General features: G+C 46.4%; 7 protein-coding genes across 7 annotated transcripts; 4 read left to right on the plus strand and 3 right to left on the minus strand.

Annotated features, from left to right (window-relative positions):
• Positions 1-288: 288 nt before the first annotated feature.
• On the plus strand, positions 289-1,706 carry F4812DRAFT_454955 (uncharacterized protein; the record flags this gene model as incomplete). Its single annotated transcript, XM_047936737.1, has 3 exons — positions 289-840; positions 896-1,010; positions 1,066-1,706. The coding sequence occupies 3 exons, from the start codon at positions 289-291 to the stop codon at positions 1,704-1,706; spliced, it is 1,308 nt and encodes a 435-aa protein (XP_047795453.1).
• Positions 1,707-1,758: 52 nt separating this feature from the next.
• F4812DRAFT_40631 (uncharacterized protein) lies at positions 1,759-3,525 on the minus strand. Its single transcript, XM_047932293.1, has one exon. It carries the CDS (start codon positions 3,351-3,353, stop codon positions 2,106-2,108), a length of 1,248 nt encoding a protein of 415 aa, XP_047795454.1. The 5' UTR covers positions 3,354-3,525; the 3' UTR covers positions 1,759-2,105.
• A 324-nt stretch (positions 3,526-3,849) lies between these two features.
• On the plus strand, positions 3,850-5,481 carry F4812DRAFT_40746 (uncharacterized protein). The gene is made up of 2 exons (XM_047932302.1): positions 3,850-4,210; positions 4,266-5,481. Exons 1-2 carry the CDS (start codon positions 4,112-4,114, stop codon positions 5,427-5,429), a joined length of 1,263 nt encoding a protein of 420 aa, XP_047795455.1. The 5' UTR covers positions 3,850-4,111; the 3' UTR covers positions 5,430-5,481.
• Position 5,482: 1 nt separating this feature from the next.
• Positions 5,483-7,742, plus strand: F4812DRAFT_465040 (FAD-binding domain-containing protein). The gene has a single exon (XM_047938403.1). It carries the CDS (start codon positions 5,808-5,810, stop codon positions 7,623-7,625), a length of 1,818 nt encoding a protein of 605 aa, XP_047795456.1. The 5' UTR covers positions 5,483-5,807; the 3' UTR covers positions 7,626-7,742.
• A 912-nt stretch (positions 7,743-8,654) lies between these two features.
• On the plus strand, positions 8,655-9,507 carry F4812DRAFT_40756 (uncharacterized protein). The gene is made up of 2 exons (XM_047932304.1): positions 8,655-9,037; positions 9,114-9,507. The coding sequence occupies exons 1-2, from the start codon at positions 8,875-8,877 to the stop codon at positions 9,401-9,403; spliced, it is 453 nt and encodes a 150-aa protein (XP_047795457.1). The 5' UTR covers positions 8,655-8,874; the 3' UTR covers positions 9,404-9,507.
• A 763-nt stretch (positions 9,508-10,270) lies between these two features.
• On the minus strand, positions 10,271-11,147 carry F4812DRAFT_411739 (uncharacterized protein). The gene is made up of 2 exons (XM_047932649.1): positions 10,790-11,147; positions 10,271-10,728 (listed from the first exon to the last, which is right to left on the minus strand). Exon 2 carries the CDS (start codon positions 10,664-10,666, stop codon positions 10,478-10,480), a length of 189 nt encoding a protein of 62 aa, XP_047795458.1. The 5' UTR covers positions 10,667-10,728; positions 10,790-11,147; the 3' UTR covers positions 10,271-10,477.
• Positions 11,148-11,379: 232 nt separating this feature from the next.
• Positions 11,380-13,856, minus strand: F4812DRAFT_465046 (putative multicopper oxidase). The gene is made up of 7 exons (XM_047938404.1): positions 13,484-13,856; positions 13,283-13,376; positions 12,635-13,162; positions 12,544-12,577; positions 11,964-12,392; positions 11,720-11,894; positions 11,380-11,660 (listed from the first exon to the last, which is right to left on the minus strand). The coding sequence occupies exons 1-7, from the start codon at positions 13,751-13,753 to the stop codon at positions 11,496-11,498; spliced, it is 1,695 nt and encodes a 564-aa protein (XP_047795459.1). The 5' UTR covers positions 13,754-13,856; the 3' UTR covers positions 11,380-11,495.
• Positions 13,857-14,258: the final 402 nt, after the last annotated feature.

Genomic DNA, 14,258 nt, shown 5'->3' on the forward strand with positions numbered 1-14,258 from the left:
GCAAATGTCTAGACCGCCCTCCAATTCTATATATTGGCACGAATTGCGAATCCTGCAAAGTAGGATGGCTCATTTGCCAATGCTACGATCTAGAATTAAACGTGCTCCTCGAGATCACATCGCCTTACTGTTCACGGTAAGCAAGCCAGGATCTAACACTCTAGGTAGGTACTTATATATAAGGACATTTCGCCGTACATAAATAACGAGAAAGATGTGTCTTTAAAGATTAGAGTTCCCATTCCTCCCTCCCGGGTTTTTTGATTTACTACCTCTTTTACGCTCATAATGAAGGTTTCTCTCTTGGTCCCGTTTCTTGCTTCGCTCGTTGTAAGCGTTCCAACGCCGCCAAGCAATGATGTCGTATCATATGATGGATACAAGGTCTTGCGGATCAACACGTATGGGCACCCGTCCGCTCTGAAAGAGAAACTCTCAGGAATTGCATACGAACAGTGGAACCGTGATATCTACAAGCATCTAGATATTCTCGTTTCCCCTGATCAATTTGCCACGCTCGAAGCACTTGATATTCAGTACCAAGTGATGCACGAGAACTTGGGAGATTCAATTGCGGCCGAATCCAATTCGAAGTTGGCGTGGAAAAGACAGGTTGACGATCTCTCTTGGTACGAGTCGTACCATGACTACCAGGATCACATCCAATATTTCGAGGATTTGCAAAAGTCTTTTCCGAACAACTCAGAGCTCATCTCATCTGGTACCTCTTATGAGGGAAGAAACATATACGGTCTCCACCTATGGGGTGCGAGCGGGCCCGGTAAACCGGCAGTGCTTTACCATGGGAATGTTCATGCCAGAGAATGGATAACATCACCGGTATGTCTTGAGCAGCACTGCACTGGCACGAGTGGTTTAAAGCTGACGTTTTAAGGTTGTTGAATACATAACGCTCCAACTAGTCACTGGCTATAAAAACGGCGACTCGCTTACTAGTTTCTTTTTGGATAAATATGACTTCTATATCGTACCAATTGTGAATCCAGACGGTAAGTGCCACAAAACCTACGCCATGCGATGGATCGTTGGCTGATAAGTTGAAAGGTTTTGTGTTTTCTCAAACAAGCAATCGCTTATGGCGTAAAAACCGCCAGCCACCGCCTGAGAATGGAAACCAGTCTTGTATTGGCCGAGATATCAATCGTAATTGGGAATTTGCGTGGGATGCAAATCCGTTAGGCGCCTCTACAAACCCCTGCTCCCAGAGCTACAAAGGCGAGGCGCCATCGGACACACCGGAAAATCAGGGCTTAGACAAACTGGTGCGTAAGTTGCGCGACGGTGCAGGCATTAAACTATACATAGACTGGCATAGCTATGGGCAATATATCCTGTCGCCATTCGGGTACAAGGAAACGTTGTACGCGCCGGAGCTTGGCAAATGGACCAAAGCGGCCGGAATCGTGAGCGAGACAATTCGGGACAGCTCAGACGCGGGAACTACATTTACTTTCGGGCCTAGCGGGGCGACGTTATACCCAACGACTGGTGCGGCGCCTGACCATGTTTATAGTATTGGTCGCGCCGAGTTTTCTTATACTATCGAACTCCGGGACACAGGCAAATTTGGATTTGTGCTTCCTCCCGAGCTAATAAGGCCCACCGCCGAGGAACAGTGGGAAGGGCAAAAGGCTCTGCTCGGTTTGCTGGATGAGGATTTCTTCGACGGTGAAGGGCCGGCTTGATCGCTAGCGCAGCGTATCGTAATGGAGAAATGTAAGAATACCTCCCTGCTAGTAGTGTTCAAGCTGTTACAGGCCCCTGAAATTTCTGGTCAGATTCAGGCTAACATGAAGTCCGAGGCTGGGAGGCGTTCAGCATACTGGAATCAGCTGAGGAAGCTGATAATTCAATAGCAGCGTCAATGCAGACCAAATTTCCTCTTCTGGTAAAGCAGCTAAGCGTACCAATGCTTCGCGTTCGGACTACGTATTGTTGAAAGACTAAAGACAATATAAAAACTGCGATGGTTAGAAACGAGGTACCTAAGGCTTAGTTATAAGAGGCAATTATCTCCGCGTAGTCGAATACTCTAGGATACCTCTCCATAGAGAACAACATCTATCTACCCCCTGTTCAAAGAATCAAGACTTTGCGACGTTGGGGTATTCTATGCCGCCAACCCAAACCTTGGCGATGTCTCTAGTGTTGGAGATATTCACTAGGGGGTCGCTGTTTAGCAAAACCAAGTCAGCGCGCAATCCGGGCCGGATCGCACCCCTATCGTGCAACCTATGCACCGTAGCAGGGACAATCGTAGCAGCTCGTAAAGCCTTTGCCGGCGTCATTCCGATATCCACCAAGTTCACCAGCTCCTGGTGGAGCGTATCTCCGAAGGGAATATACACTATGGGCAGAGTGCTACCGACCGCATCCGTCCCCGCCAATATCGTAACGCCAGCCTCGTATAAGCTCCTCACGTTCGCGAGCACGTTCTCGTATGTTGTTGTCGTGGTGTTGTTGGACGTCTTGTTCCCGCGCAGGAATTGGCCTATCTCGGGCTGGACGGTGTACGCGCGGCGGAATATCTCCATCGTCGGGGTTGCGGCTAGATTGTGCTTCTTCATCGCCTGAATGACGGACGAGCAGAGTAGCGCGTCGTCGGGGATGTGCTGCACGACGTCGATCCCCGACGATACCGCGCGCGTGTACGGAGTGATGCTGGCTGCGTGAGCGACGGTAAACTGGCCTAACGAGTGCGTGTAGCTGACGATTTCGTCATACTGATCCTGTGTCGGCCCGTCCGATTCACCTACGATCTTGAAGTAGTCGGAGCCATTGCTGAAGGAATAGCCTACGAGGGCCTTGGGGTCCGTCCCGGGACGGAGGATTTGCTCGGGCAGCACCGGGTTGAGCTGAGTGTTTCCGCCGGACGGGCCCAGAGCAGGAAGTAGAGTAGTAAAAACGGAAGTTAAGCCCGGGTTCGACTTGAGCGCTAGGCAGAGCTTGATATCCGAGCAGGCCATGTTGAATATGGTCGTGACGCCGTACGCAGTGTTGTTCTCGAGGTCCTCGACCGTCATCACGTGGCTGTGGGCGTCTATTAAACCGGGAATGAGGATGCGGTTACCGCCGTCGATGGTGTGCTGGATATTTTCGTCGCAGTCGGTGATGTATTCGCCGTCGAAGATGACGGTGTCCGGCTCGCCTATCGTATAGCCGTCGAAGACTCGGACATTGGTTATTGCCGTCTTCACGGCAGCCGGTACGTTTCTCTTGCGGAGAGCATCTTCCACATCTCGTAGTTGGGGGGTATGGATAGGGTTGTGAAGACAAGCACTTGAGCTATGAAGCAAAGCAAGTAAAACGGAGGTAAAGCGGCTCAGCTGCATCTTGTAGCAACTGAGAAGATACCGAGATTTGATAAGGAGTTGAAGCTAACGCTTCTCACAACGTGCTACAGAGATCTACTAGATAGGTATGAATGGAAGCAACTGCGAAGTTGCTGGTCTTATATACACGCGAGCTAATAACCTCGACTAGAGAATAGATTCATTTTACTCCATATGAACTGTCTATAAACGTAACTGATAGATTCGTACACTAAACTTGAAGCGTACTTGAAGATGGTCTGCTGTAAGACAGGCACGGGTCGGCCCGCCAATAGGGAGATTTACTTGATAGTATTATCTACCTGTTTAAAGTACTTTATTTCAATAACTACCTACTAGAGGGTTTGGTTCAGAAGCTCTTCACCTGCGGCCATACATGGTGGAGTACCGTAAATAGGGGTATTCTTGAGATCGTGCAGGGATGCTCGTACACTAACCCTAGAATAGTAACATAGTGCCACAGTGCCGACGAGCCCGAAGTTCTCGGAGTTTTCACACGTAACATATATACAATTTCATCTGATATTTTTGTACTTACGTCTTTTTTTGGAAATTATGAGATCAGATTCTTTAGAACGCGGATGTGATACCCAATTACCAAAGCTTGAGACATCTATCAATCAGTTGAGAAGTTGAATTACTCTGGGGTACCCGAAAGACTGCATCGGCCTTGATTTCCGCGCATAGAACTCCCGAGTTCTTTGTTCTTCATTCAGGAATTAATTAGCTTAGCTCGTCACCTGAGCTTCCTTCGCTCCATGGAATCCGCGCAAAATAAGGAGCGTCGTAGCAGCTCCCGGAAATTTCACAAAAAGTCCCGTAATAGTTGTCTGCCTTGCCGGAGGCGTCGCGTTAAAGTAAGGCATTCCTCCAGTATATTTCTAACTTCCGAATCTCTGACAGTGCGCTTAGTGTAATTTACAACCTCCTGTTTGCTCAAACTGTCATCGACGTAAAGAATCATGCTCTTATATTTCGCAAACTGCTCAAGAATCAACCCCTCTTGCAGTCGCAAGGGTGCAAGAGGAAATTTCTCCTGGGAAGATTAACGCTAGCGATAGTCCCAATAGTCTTAAAAATACCCGAAATATAGAATTATTCACGAATTGGCAGGCTCTTCATGGTAACGAGAGTCTACGGGGGGCGTGGCAACGTGCTCTAGAACCCAACACAATAAGTCCGTTGATTCAGATCATGGAAGAGACTTTTCTTCTATCCTTGCTACCGGATATCGAAAGACAAGTGTTTGCTCGAGAATTCACTCGTCTAGCAAGTGCTTTTGAATATGTACAGCGATCCTTCATTGCACTTTACGAGCTTCACGAATGGTCTCTCAGCACATCGTGCCCGAGCTTGTACACTTCCGCATACCAGCACCATATCGAAGCTTCCATGATATTCAGGCACACGCAGCCGAAAATCAACAGCTCCAATTGGATGGCTGTTTTAACGTTTGGCATCGGTGTTATAATTTTCCAATTCGCCAACTTTCTAAAAACGCCCGATATGTTGGACACCAGTCTTGAACTGCTCTTCGCTCTGCGCGGTTCTTCTAAAGTAGCTGTTGAGTTGGCGCCATACCTGCAAATCAGCTCAATAATGCTTCTCACCCAGCCTCATTCGCGTCCACCTAATTTGCATCTGGATGAATTAACGTCAAATATGTTGGTCTGTCTTGATTTGCTTGGATATCCTGATGATACCACGGATGAAACAAAACACGCATGTCTGCACTCGGTCAAAGCGCTGAAACGGTGGATTGTCGAGGTCAATGGATGTCCTCGAAACTGGCGCCAGTTCATAGACTGGCCCGCCGCTGTTTCGGAGCAGTACCTCACCGCGCTCTCGCAAAAACACGCAACGTCTCTTGTTATTTTCGTTCACTGGTGTGCTATTATGAATCGCTGCCCAAAGCGATGGTATATGGTCGGATGGGCTAACAGGGCTGCAACTATAGCGATGAGACAGTTGGGGGAGGAGTGGGATCGGGCACTAGAAATACCACGGGCGTTGTTAGCAACTGAGGCTGAGGCTAGGTACCCCGTGCACAACCTTAAGGAAACCATTCCAATATAAGACATATCGAGATTCGATTCTTACCGTAGGCTATAAATCATATGTACCTAGTATCATGTTGTGTTTTTTTATTTTTCTAAACGTAGAACGTAGGCTTGCCGGGGGGGCTTTGTTCATTGGTTCATACTGCGTAGGATTTGTATGCGTTAAGCATGCCATCATCCTCATAAAATATTCCCGGGAGCGATGTATCCAATTAGATCAAGGCCGTATGACCCGTGTTATATACTACCTACTTCTTTACGACGTCGAACCTTTTGACGTTGTAGTATAATAACAGCTCATCTATACTAGTCGGGCTTCGTGTATTCGCTGTATGTCGCCTAACCATACCGCGATACAGCCAACAACTTGTGCATAAATTCCAACCTGTCTGATATGAGTCTATATAAGATATATTTGGTTTGGTCGCTCGCTCGACTCGTGCTATTCGGCGAGGGACAAAGCATAGAGTCATGGAAGGCACTCAACATTTCCGTCGACGGACGTCTCCATTCAGTTCGGCCATTTGCGCTACCGTGTTACTCGTTTTATAACGGGGCAAAAGTCGAGGCCGACGAGGAAGCTTGCGCTTTCGTTCGAGGGGAATACCTTCAGAATTCAATCCGTTCAGAGAGACCAAATGGCTATATGCATCTCCAGGGTGAGATGTGTCTAGGAGACCCCGTGGACCAGTGCCTTTTGGATAACACGGCAATTCCAGCACCCGAGCCCGCACCGGGGACGTCATGCAACCAAGGCAGTGTTCCTTCGTACTATATCGAGGTCGAGGAAATTTCTCATATTACAGCAGCTCTGAAGTTTACCCAGGACCACGGAGTTCCCCTCGTTATTAAGAATAGCGGTCATGATTATATGACTAGAAACAGCCAGAAAGGGTCAATCGCTCTTTGGGTACACAAGTTGCAAGGCCTCACATACCATGATGACTTTGTGCCGGATGGATGTGGAGCGGACGTAAGGGCTGGCCGTGCTATTACCGCAGGCACTGGTGTCAGCACAGGAGATATTTACAACTTCGCACATGAACACGGAAGCACTTTTATCGGAGGCTATTCCCCGTCGGTTGTTGCTTCTGGGGGTTGGGTTCTAGGTGGCGGACATAGCGTCTTGTCACCGGTGTATGGTCTTGGAGCTGATCGAGTGGTTGAATTCAAGATCGTCACTCCCGACGGTGCTGTTCGTATTGCTAATCAATGCCAACATGAAGACCTGTTCTGGGCGTTGCGAGGCGGTAGCGGGGGGACGTTCGGCGTCGTGCTAGAAGCTACTCACCGTGTCGAGCCATTGATGCCAGTCGCAGTCGCAAGCATCAAATTGTCTCCGAATGGCACTGCGGAGACATCTTTAGAATGGATCGAACTAATGGCTCGGGAGTCCTTGGCTTGGGGTAAACAGGGATGGGGAGGTCATGCAGCAGGTACATATTTAACTTATATGAATCCTACGCCAGAGATTGCCAACTTAACGGATGGTGGAGGTGCTGCCAAGGGTTCCATGAGAACCGCATCAGACTTTGCACTCGCTCATGGAGGTAGTAGTGTAATTGAGGTTCTCCCCAACTTTCTTGACGTGTGGAATAAATACGTCTTACCCGGGGCGCTGACAACAGCTGGTGTTACTCGCGTGCTGGCAACGAGGCTTATACCACGGAAGCTATTTAGCGATGAAGCTGGAATTGCCAAGTTGATGGATTTCATGAAGGCTGCACAAGCGCTGGGATTTGATCCGCGAAACTTTTACTGCCCAGCAGATACACCTTTCGTCGCAGATGCCATGACGAAGTTGGCAGTGGGAAATCACACAAGGCCAATGACCTCTGTTCAGCCAGCCTGGTATAATTCTCTTTGGGATATTTCAACGTCTCTAAAAATCGTCTGGAATGCGTCCTATGCCGAAAGGTTGAAAAATATGACAGCTATGACAAGAGCAACGCTTCTTGCGGAGGAACTAACAGGTACGGATGGAGGGACTTACCCTAACGAAGCTAACCCCTTTACTCCGAACTGGCAGCAATCTTGGTGGGGCGAAAACTATGCGTCTTTGCTCCAGATTAAAAAGAAGTACGATCCAAAGGGGCTCTTGAAGTGCTGGAAGTGTGTTGGTTTTGAAGATGAGGATATATCAAGTGACAGATTCAGTTGTCAGGGGAAGTTACAATTGGACGTCGACTATAATATTGCAAATTTAATGTAATTAGACTAGCTCGCCTACCATAGGTACCTCCATTCGGATACTCCTCAACTTCAACCAATATGTTTCCCACAGAACTAGAAAATGTAAAGGCTCATTCCATTTCTATCTTTCTTTCTTCGTAGGGTTAGAAGTACGCTAATTCACGAATTCAATAACGTAATCTGCGGTTCCCAGTGCTGACTCTCAGGTATTTAAATGGCCGGTAACAGGAGACTCCTTGGAATATTATAATGGCTTCCAGATTACCCTAATGAATGTACAACGAACATCAAAGGCGTAGTTATTAGTAAATTACATCTTGCCTTACGGGAGCAAAGTGTGGGCCAATAAGAGACCAGAAGAGACTTCTAAAATACCATAAAAGGGAACTATATGAGCTTAGGCTAGCCGATAGCAGATAGAATTTGCTGGACAAAGACTAGGACCTCGAATGTTGTCATCTAACGTCACCTTGTTATCATGGGATCAGGTGTTAACACCGGAATGGGCCCTAATCGAATTGTCCTATACTAACCACCGTCGGTATAGTTGCGTATTAACCATTCAAAGTCTTCGTGTTCACCGATCTTTGATGAGCTGACACTATAATAGTAGAAGATATAGCGAGGTGTGTGCAAAAAAGCTCGTAAAATATCGAGTCATTAGGCTTTGTTATAAATTAGTCCGGCTATCAACTACCTGTCTATAGGTAATATGCTAAAAGATTCCAATAAGCTTTTAAGTAAGCTAATGCGTAATGGAAATTTGAGTTATCCTCATGTCAGATCTGGAAACTGCCCATTGAATATACATACCTCATAAGCTACTAATTCTTCGGAGTCAGTGTCATAATTGGATGCATGTTACTTGTAGCTCGTGTTTGATCACGATCACTCTAACCAGAGTCAGCTAAGAGTCCTTAAGCTGAGCTGAGGCGGACAAAAGAAAGAGCGCCAAGGGCTGGAGTCCGTATTTGGTAGAAAGAATCGAGTGCTTATGCCACATAGTTGGAGTATTCTGACATCTCGTGTTCTAGTAAGATGGGCTCAACTTAGAGAGACCTTAGAAGACTCATTTGCTACGACCTTCGTTCAGCGATGAAGCTGTTTGCGACTATAAGAGGGTAGTTCCCCGGGCACTTCACGAAATATACAGACAAACAACTGTAGTCAAACACTCCTGTATACCTGGTATAATAAACACCAGCTTCACTATATAACATATTATCCTCTTTAAATTTTTAATTCCTTCGAGCACCGAAATCTTCATTATGAAATTCTCAGCTGTTGCTTTGTTCGGCGCCAGCCTCATCGCTAGCTCTTCAGCTCATCCTGTTGAAGAGCGCGATGTCCAAGTTGCGCATCTTACCTTCCATGGAGGCCCAGCTTCGTATGAGCTTGCAGTGCCTGCTGATGGCAGCGTTGTTAATACAAGTATGTTATCCAAGATTTGAGGTTGGGCGAAACATTTAACTGAGAGCCATTGTTAACCTGAAATACTGGGACTTAGACAACGACATTTCAGTCAGCATCATCGACGCACCGGACTACAATGCTATTTACCAATGCACTTTCAACACCGCAGGCGAAAAGACCTTGGTCGGCAGCATCGACACTCACACGGGGCTCCAGTCGATTATCGTCGGGCCGCCCCAGCCCATTATCAGCGTGAGCTGCCAGGGCTCGTGTATCCCGACTTGGGGAACATGCTTCTCCAACGGGCAGTATACCGGATCTTGCTGCAACGGATTCTGCGCTGCAACCCGTTGCCGCCCGTGGAACATTACTGGCAGTGCGTAAACGCGACAAAACATGCCACTAGTTATTAAGAAACACCGCTCAATGGTACGGGGAGTAAGAGGTGTAGGAGGTGCCGATGGATTGGGACATTAGGTTGATTTGATGTTGATTCCAGAGATATTGATACACTCCTTAGTATAAAGTTGATTTAGGTACTTACGGTAGGTACCTAGGTACCGTACCTGTTACCTTAGGTTGTTATAGTGATTAAAGTTGTAGTTGTATATTACAACTCTTCAAACCACTCACACTGTCATGGATATCATTGTTATTATTATTGACGTTGTAAAGGTAAAGGTTACCGTACAAGATCCACTAGTAATAGGAGAAGTACCTAAGTACCTATTGACACACACCGGCTCCGCGTTTCAATGCATTACGTAAAGTGGTATCTGATAATGTCACGGTATCATTCCTTACTGATTGTGGCTAGGTAAGTACCTAGATACTGTGGTGTGGTTACGTATTTGAAGCATCCATGTCGCTTATATCTGGGATCTTGGGGCTTGGCCCCACATTTAGAAACGTTTACAATACAACATCGTTTTTATCATAAAATATCCACAGTACCTACCTGGATACATCCATGTAAATAGTGCACTTCAAATGTTAGATCCGAGATGCGACTAATTCCAAAGCCCCACTATCGCACCTTAAACACCTGCTAAACATCCGCTAAGCATCCCCTAAACCCACGCCAAGCCCACGCTAACTTAAGGTTGTACCTTAAAACGAACAACATCCCTCTTACCTAGGTAAAGTCGGATAGAAGCAATTACATAGTACACACTAACCTGATCTATTACAACTGCGACTTCACAGCGGGAAGAGAAATGATATATCACATATCACTCCGAACGTTAGACACGAAAGTAAACGCGGTTGTATTCTTATGGCAAAGGATTGTTTCATTTCGTGTCGTTTTTCTGTTTGTCGAAATATCAATTGTCAATTTTAGGTAGTCCGCGCAGTCCAAAACTACAAACAAATAATCCATGTCCCGAATGATTTCCCGTTAATCTTCCCTCCAATACATAGGTAGGTATTGCGTGTACTTCAAGGACCATGATCCACCTAAGGGGTAGGGGCTAGCAGTAGGTGGGCGCAAGAACTTTGGCAACCGGCATAGGCCGGAATGCCAAAGAAAGGCACCCAAAGGGTTGCGCCAGCGCAGGCAGATTGACAAGCCGCGTATGCCAACGGCCCTGCGGTCGCGCAAGTCGCAACGGCCATAACGACCGCGGAAACCTTTCCGAAATGCATGTAAATGACGGAAAAAGTTATAGCGAGATTAAGACTGAGCTTCGAGGTGATGTAAGACGTCGCTTCGTGAAGTGTGATGTTAGCATAAAAAGAGGCGAAGCCTTTTGAAGGATCTCGACTAACTAGGTAGATATAATAGGAGTATATCGGGTCTCGTTGGAAAAGTAGACGAGTTGAGAATGAGAGGGAAGAAAATAAATTTAAGAAGGTAAAGTGTTTATAGATTTATATAGGAATCTGGGCAGATGTTTAAAGCACATATTGGCAGCCAACAACCCGGGCGCCGCCTAGATCACACTGCACTTCCCCGATCCTGAGGCATCCAAACCGGCCTGGAACATACTATGTACTCCCACAGCTTTCTGTGCAAACGATTGAAGGAATCAGGCAGTAACACTGCTTCGTTCTGACTCTTAGCGATTTCTGAGTGTAGCCCCGTTTATGAAGGGTATGGGTGGTTGATGATAGCCTCCAAGATACCCTCCAATAAAAAGAGAATACAATAAATAAAATAAAAGAATCAATCACCCGAAAGAAGTATCTCGTGTCATACCTTGATTGGGTGCCTTCCAATTCCGTGTTAATATAATTAGCCGTAATCTTATCATTTATTCCTTTTTCTTTTCTTTTTATCACTCGCAGTAAATGTGATAGGTATTGTCAACTCGACATTGCTATACATATTGAAGGTTACCTAGGTACCTACCTAAGTACACCTAATAATATACAAATATACATAATAAACAACTGTACCGACGAACTTCTCCCCAAGTAGTATTGTTGATGTTTCTAAGTAAAGAAAGGTAACCCGATATTCTCCATTCCGATTTTAAATCCCAGAGTCATCCTGGTCAACACCTTCCGATGACTGGAATGTCGACCAGCTCGAACAGGTATCCGTGAGCAGGTCCGAGTCGGTAATGGCTGCTATTTCATCGTATCTCTCCACGAATTGCAATGCAAACCCTTCGCTCGTATGCCAGCCAATGTGACACTGTATATATCAAGTTAGAGATGAACTCGGTTGTAAGTCACAGGTTCGTCGACACTTACATGCATGAGCCAAACGCCAGGGTTATCAGTCTCGAATGCCAGTACGAGGTAACCACTAGGGTTCAACATGGCAGTGTCTCGGCGAGGCGGGTTATCCAGGTTAAGTGTGACACTGCTGGAATATGAACCCGTGCCTTGAGCGAGTACGAAATAGTCATGGCCGTGAAGGTGAATTCTAGGTGTGAAGCTCGTCAGCGACTCATTCGCAGCATTTTCTGGGAAGGTAAACTGCCTGGGAACTTACGGATGGGGGATAGCTAAGGTCGTCTCAATCACCAAATATACCCACACGTTTGCATCAGGGAGCTGGAGGACGGAGTCGTCGGTTTCAAAATCCGTCACCTCTTCCATGACTTGCTTCAGTGTAGGGTTAGCCCAATCGACCAACATAGATGTGCTGTTGAGAGTCCATTTAAAAAGCCCATTGGTGATTGCGATGCCTGCCACCTCGTCCGTAACAGCGTCGGTGCTTCCCACAGTTTTGCTGATATACGGCACAATATTTGAGCTGTCGTCGTCGCAAGAATCTTCGTAATCATATCCAGTAGTTTCAGGTTCCGAGGCAGTATCAGTGTAGGATACAATACCCCTGATATTATCCGCGTTGTCATTTGTTGCAGAGCAAGCAGACTGAGGAATAGCTCGCATCCAAAAGTTATCAGCGACCGAAGCCCTAAAATGTAACAGGTCAGTTGCCAAATCTTTACAGCATAAGAAAAGAATACAAGATTCCTTCTTCCTTGGCCAACATAGAGGTGACTAGGTGCTTCCCACTCGAAAATCCGATACCTGGACAGTTGTTATAAAAGGTGGAGGAAACTTACTGGTCTGCAGTAACAATAACGTCATAACGTTGCGCTTTAAGTAGTTAGTACCTGTTATGGAAGATAAACAGCTATAGCTTTGGTTACTTACCAATACCAACGTTGATTACCGTCGCTTCGTAAGGTTGTATCGGAACAAGGTCAGCTGCAATGACCTGCATTGTGTGGTTATCAATAGAGAATTTGAAGTGGGTATCAATAGCGGTATTGATGAGCCTGATTCGATAGGAGGTCCCGGAAGTGAAAGACACTTGAAGTCTCGAACCGGTGTCATTATAAACGTTAGTGCCATTGAGAAGCCCATTATCCATCGTCGGAGGACCACTGGTCTGTGCCTGGGTCCAGAGTTGATCAACCGTTTGGTGACTCCAATCGGATAGGATTATGGTCCCGATATCTTCATCATAGTTTGCGGTAGCTGGCCCATTGATGATGATGGCTCCGGCAACACCTTCCCATGCTTGAAGCGCAAAGTGCGAGTGGTACCAAGTTGTTCCGTACTGGGTTGCTCTCCAAGTATAAGTCCGCGTATCTCCGGGCGCGGTTGGACATTGGGTGATGGAAACGACACCATCGTGCTCGTTTGTATAATTCTGACGAATGCCGTGGAAATGGATAGCTGATTTGAATACTTAGCCATCAAGATCTCCGTTTTGTCACAACAGGAATAGTTTGAAAGGATACTAAAGTTTAAAGTGGAAAAATAAAGATAGGTATATTGTGCCGGAATTATACTCACAAGTGCCATTGTTAGAGGTAGTCATGGAATTGGTAACATGAACCACAACTGTATCACCCCAATCTGCAAAGAGGGTTGGTCCTGGAAATGAACCCTAAAAGAGGTATCGTTAGTTAATCATTATGGTTACAACATTATGAAATGTAGAAAAGAGCAGAGGATAGAGAAAACTCAGCCGTAAGCTCCTACTATCCGACTTACATTAACAGCCATAGCTGAGCGAGAAACTCCATCCGGTGACACAGTCACATCGGTTATATCCAACCAATACTCCTTAGTTACTCCAGTATCAGGAACCTCAGTGGTATAGTCGGTGTCTATGGAGAAGTCACACCACTCATTCCTGGTGGTAGCAGTGTTTCCTGAACATGCTGCACGAGGATATAAATTCGGAGAAGGTAAAAAGGGGGACGCTGCCACCGTGCCGCAAAGCAATGGCAACAACAAAGTTGGTAATTTTGAAGAGATCATTTTGTAAAGGGCTCTAGTACTGCTGAGTCTTTAAGTTATATGTTTGTAAAACGCTGAAGAGGCTGGCTCAGGTGTTGGAGCTGAAGAAGATCAAGGAATGACTATGGTGATATTTCTCTATAACTTCTATCGACTGCGAGCGCAGCTGAGGCAAGTTATATGCTCACGATATCTTCTCCTGAATCCACCTGCCGGCTGCAGTTATCAACACCATGAGAATCTGAATCGTGAAGCCCCATCCTAGTGTAGTACCGCGTTACAATATTGAATACCTAGGTAAGGTATACGGCCGACAATCAGACCACAAATTCACCATTTTAAGGTTAAGCCAGAGTCAACCCTGACCACCTGAATGTGTTTTATGAGTCGAAGATATTCTCGTATTGAAGTGGTACGCGTAACGGGAGGTAGGGGATCTCGCTAGGAACGTGGATGTAGATCCTGTGGTTTGAGTTGACGACCCGGCAGCTAGCTCACCGGAATTGGACCAACGTTATCGATGTAG

The sequence above is a fragment of the Daldinia caldariorum genome (genome assembly GCF_022478825.1).
Source record: "Daldinia caldariorum strain CBS 122874 unplaced genomic scaffold F4812scaffold_1, whole genome shotgun sequence".
In the NCBI taxonomy this organism is placed as follows: Eukaryota; Fungi; Ascomycota; class Sordariomycetes; order Xylariales; family Hypoxylaceae; genus Daldinia; species Daldinia caldariorum.

Excerpts from the sequence above, each read along its gene's own strand:
- F4812DRAFT_40631 (XM_047932293.1), bottom strand. The coding sequence starts at position 3,353 with ATGCAGCTGAGCCGCTTTACCTCCGTTTTACTTGCTTTGCTTCATAGC.
- F4812DRAFT_40746 (XM_047932302.1), top strand. The coding sequence starts at position 4,112 with ATGGAATCCGCGCAAAATAAGGAGCGTCGTAGCAGCTCCCGGAAATTT. Across the intron at positions 4,211-4,265 it reads GCCGGAGGCGTCGCGTTAAA|TGTAATTTACAACCTCCTGT; the intron begins GTAAGGCATTCC and ends CAGTGCGCTTAG.
- F4812DRAFT_465040 (XM_047938403.1), top strand. The coding sequence starts at position 5,808 with ATGAGTCTATATAAGATATATTTGGTTTGGTCGCTCGCTCGACTCGTG.
- F4812DRAFT_40756 (XM_047932304.1), top strand. The coding sequence starts at position 8,875 with ATGAAATTCTCAGCTGTTGCTTTGTTCGGCGCCAGCCTCATCGCTAGC. Across the intron at positions 9,038-9,113 it reads TGGCAGCGTTGTTAATACAA|ACAACGACATTTCAGTCAGC; the intron begins GTATGTTATCCA and ends ACTGGGACTTAG.
- F4812DRAFT_411739 (XM_047932649.1), bottom strand. The coding sequence starts at position 10,666 with ATGCATTTCGGAAAGGTTTCCGCGGTCGTTATGGCCGTTGCGACTTGC.
- F4812DRAFT_465046 (XM_047938404.1), bottom strand. The coding sequence starts at position 13,753 with ATGATCTCTTCAAAATTACCAACTTTGTTGTTGCCATTGCTTTGCGGC. Across the intron at positions 12,393-12,543 it reads GTTATTGTTACTGCAGACCA|GGCTTCGGTCGCTGATAACT; the intron begins GTAAGTTTCCTC and ends GTTACATTTTAG. Across the intron at positions 11,895-11,963 it reads ACCTTAGCTATCCCCCATCC|AATTCACCTTCACGGCCATG; the intron begins GTAAGTTCCCAG and ends CTTCACACCTAG.